At 20.7% G+C, this 1,701-nt stretch overlaps 1 protein-coding gene across 1 annotated transcript in view, besides 4 other annotated features; it reads right to left on the bottom strand.

Moving 5' to 3' along the window:
- Positions 1 to 1,701, bottom strand: part of EDI_032760 (uncharacterized protein) — a gene marked incomplete at both ends in the record, with an annotated part of 2,305 nt that overhangs the window by 166 nt on the left and 438 nt on the right. Inside the window, 2 exons of the mRNA XM_001733207.1 lie at positions 1 to 1,163; positions 1,217 to 1,645. The exon at positions 1 to 1,163 is cut by the window's left edge and continues 166 nt beyond it. Of these exons, the coding sequence (XP_001733259.1) occupies positions 1 to 1,163; positions 1,217 to 1,645 (1,592 nt within the window). The remainder of the gene's footprint in view (positions 1,164 to 1,216; positions 1,646 to 1,701) is intronic.
- Positions 62 to 97: a sequence feature (AT_rich).
- Positions 1,149 to 1,204: a sequence feature (AT_rich).
- Positions 1,274 to 1,295: a sequence feature (AT_rich).
- Positions 1,414 to 1,457: a sequence feature (AT_rich).

The following is a 1,701-nucleotide window of genomic DNA, read 5'->3' as shown; positions in this document are numbered from 1 at the left end:
AGAATAGAATTAGTTAAATCAAAAAAGTATGAGTTAATTGATTCTTCTGAGTGAAGTGCAGTATTAATAAATAATAATTTAATAAATTCTTTTATTAGAAGAAATCTTTTTGGATGAAGTTTAATGGTATTAAATAATTGATCAAAATAATATTTATCTATTTTAAATGATTCTTGATAATAACTTTCAATTACTGTTTGACATAACTCTACTAATGTTTTAATATAAATACAATATAATTCATCACTCATTAAATCACTTTCATTCAAATAATAATTTGGTATATTTATTATATCATTATTTATTTGAATTAACGAACAAATATTTATAACTGTATTTAACGATGATAAAAATGGTAATATTATAAGAAATTCATTTGTTTTAAATGAACTTGAAAATTCTTTTATACAATTTTTTAACCAATCTACACAAACAAATTGTTTCTCATTAAATTGTTGAATAATATTTTGTTGATAAGGAATAAGACCAGAAGTGTTAATGATCATATTTATAAGAATTATTGCTTCTTCATGAAGATTATTTGAAAGTAGTAAAGAAACAACATTAAAAACAAATATTAAATATTCTTTAAACAATGGAACAGGAATAGGCAATTCAATAAAATAACGCAGTTGTTCTTCAACAACATTAAAAATATTTTTAAACTGTTTGTCTGATATAAGTAAAGCATCTTTATCTGCTAATAAAAAGGTGACAATACTAATAACTATTTTAGTAGTTATACAACAATTACTTTCTTCTATTAATTCTGGTTGTGGTGTTTTTGTGATAAATTCACTTACAAGTTTAAATGAAGAAAATGGTATTATTATTTGTTGACTTATATATTCTTGATATTTCTTTATTGCAAACTCAGAAAATTCATTTGCTGGTGGTAACATTTGTTGAGTACCATGTTTTTCAAACGAACATAAAAATTTATTTAAAACACATTGAAGTAATGCAAATTGTATTTCTTTTGATTTAGTAGTAGAAATGCATTGAATAACTTTTGAAAATAAGGTCATAAAAGTAGGTATTTCATATTGAGTAAATAATCCAGTAATTAATGAATATAAACTTTGATCAAATTCATTACTATCTAATAACTTTATACATAATTCAATTATAACTGATGTTAAACATTCTTTAAAATTATGTTTCTATAATTTATAAATATATTTATTTTAATTCATTTTTTAAAGGGATAACAAACTTCAAATAACTGACGATTTGATAATATAATAGTACAAATAATATTTGTTGGTATTTGAATTTTATTATTTTTTATTATTCCGGGTTTATCTCCTATTATTAAGTTGCAAAGCTCATTTAATAATACACTTAAATCATTTATTAAATTATTACTCTTTTCATTTTCTTCTTTTTGATTTATACAATCCTCATTTGCTGTTTTAAATAATTTTATTATCGTTTTAAATATTATTTCATTTATTCCAATTCCATTATTTTTATTTGCTAATTCAAATAATAATACATACACATCCATTAAACTTCCATTACAAAATGAATGAATATACTTATTTGATTCAAATATCGTATTGAAAATTGAAAGTATTTTTGACCGAATTTCTTCTTTCATTTGAATCTTACAAATTGATTTAATTATTCTACTGAACCATATCTAATTAATCAATTCTATTCTTTCCATTATTATCACCATTATCATTATTATTTTGT

Source organism: Entamoeba dispar, genomic scaffold (assembly GCF_000209125.1).
Source record: "Entamoeba dispar SAW760 scf_1105229458401 genomic scaffold, whole genome shotgun sequence".
NCBI classification, from domain to species: Eukaryota; Evosea; order Mastigamoebida; family Endamoebidae; genus Entamoeba; species Entamoeba dispar.
Note: the sequence above shows the minus strand (reverse complement) of the source record. Positions and strands in the feature narration are given on the sequence as shown.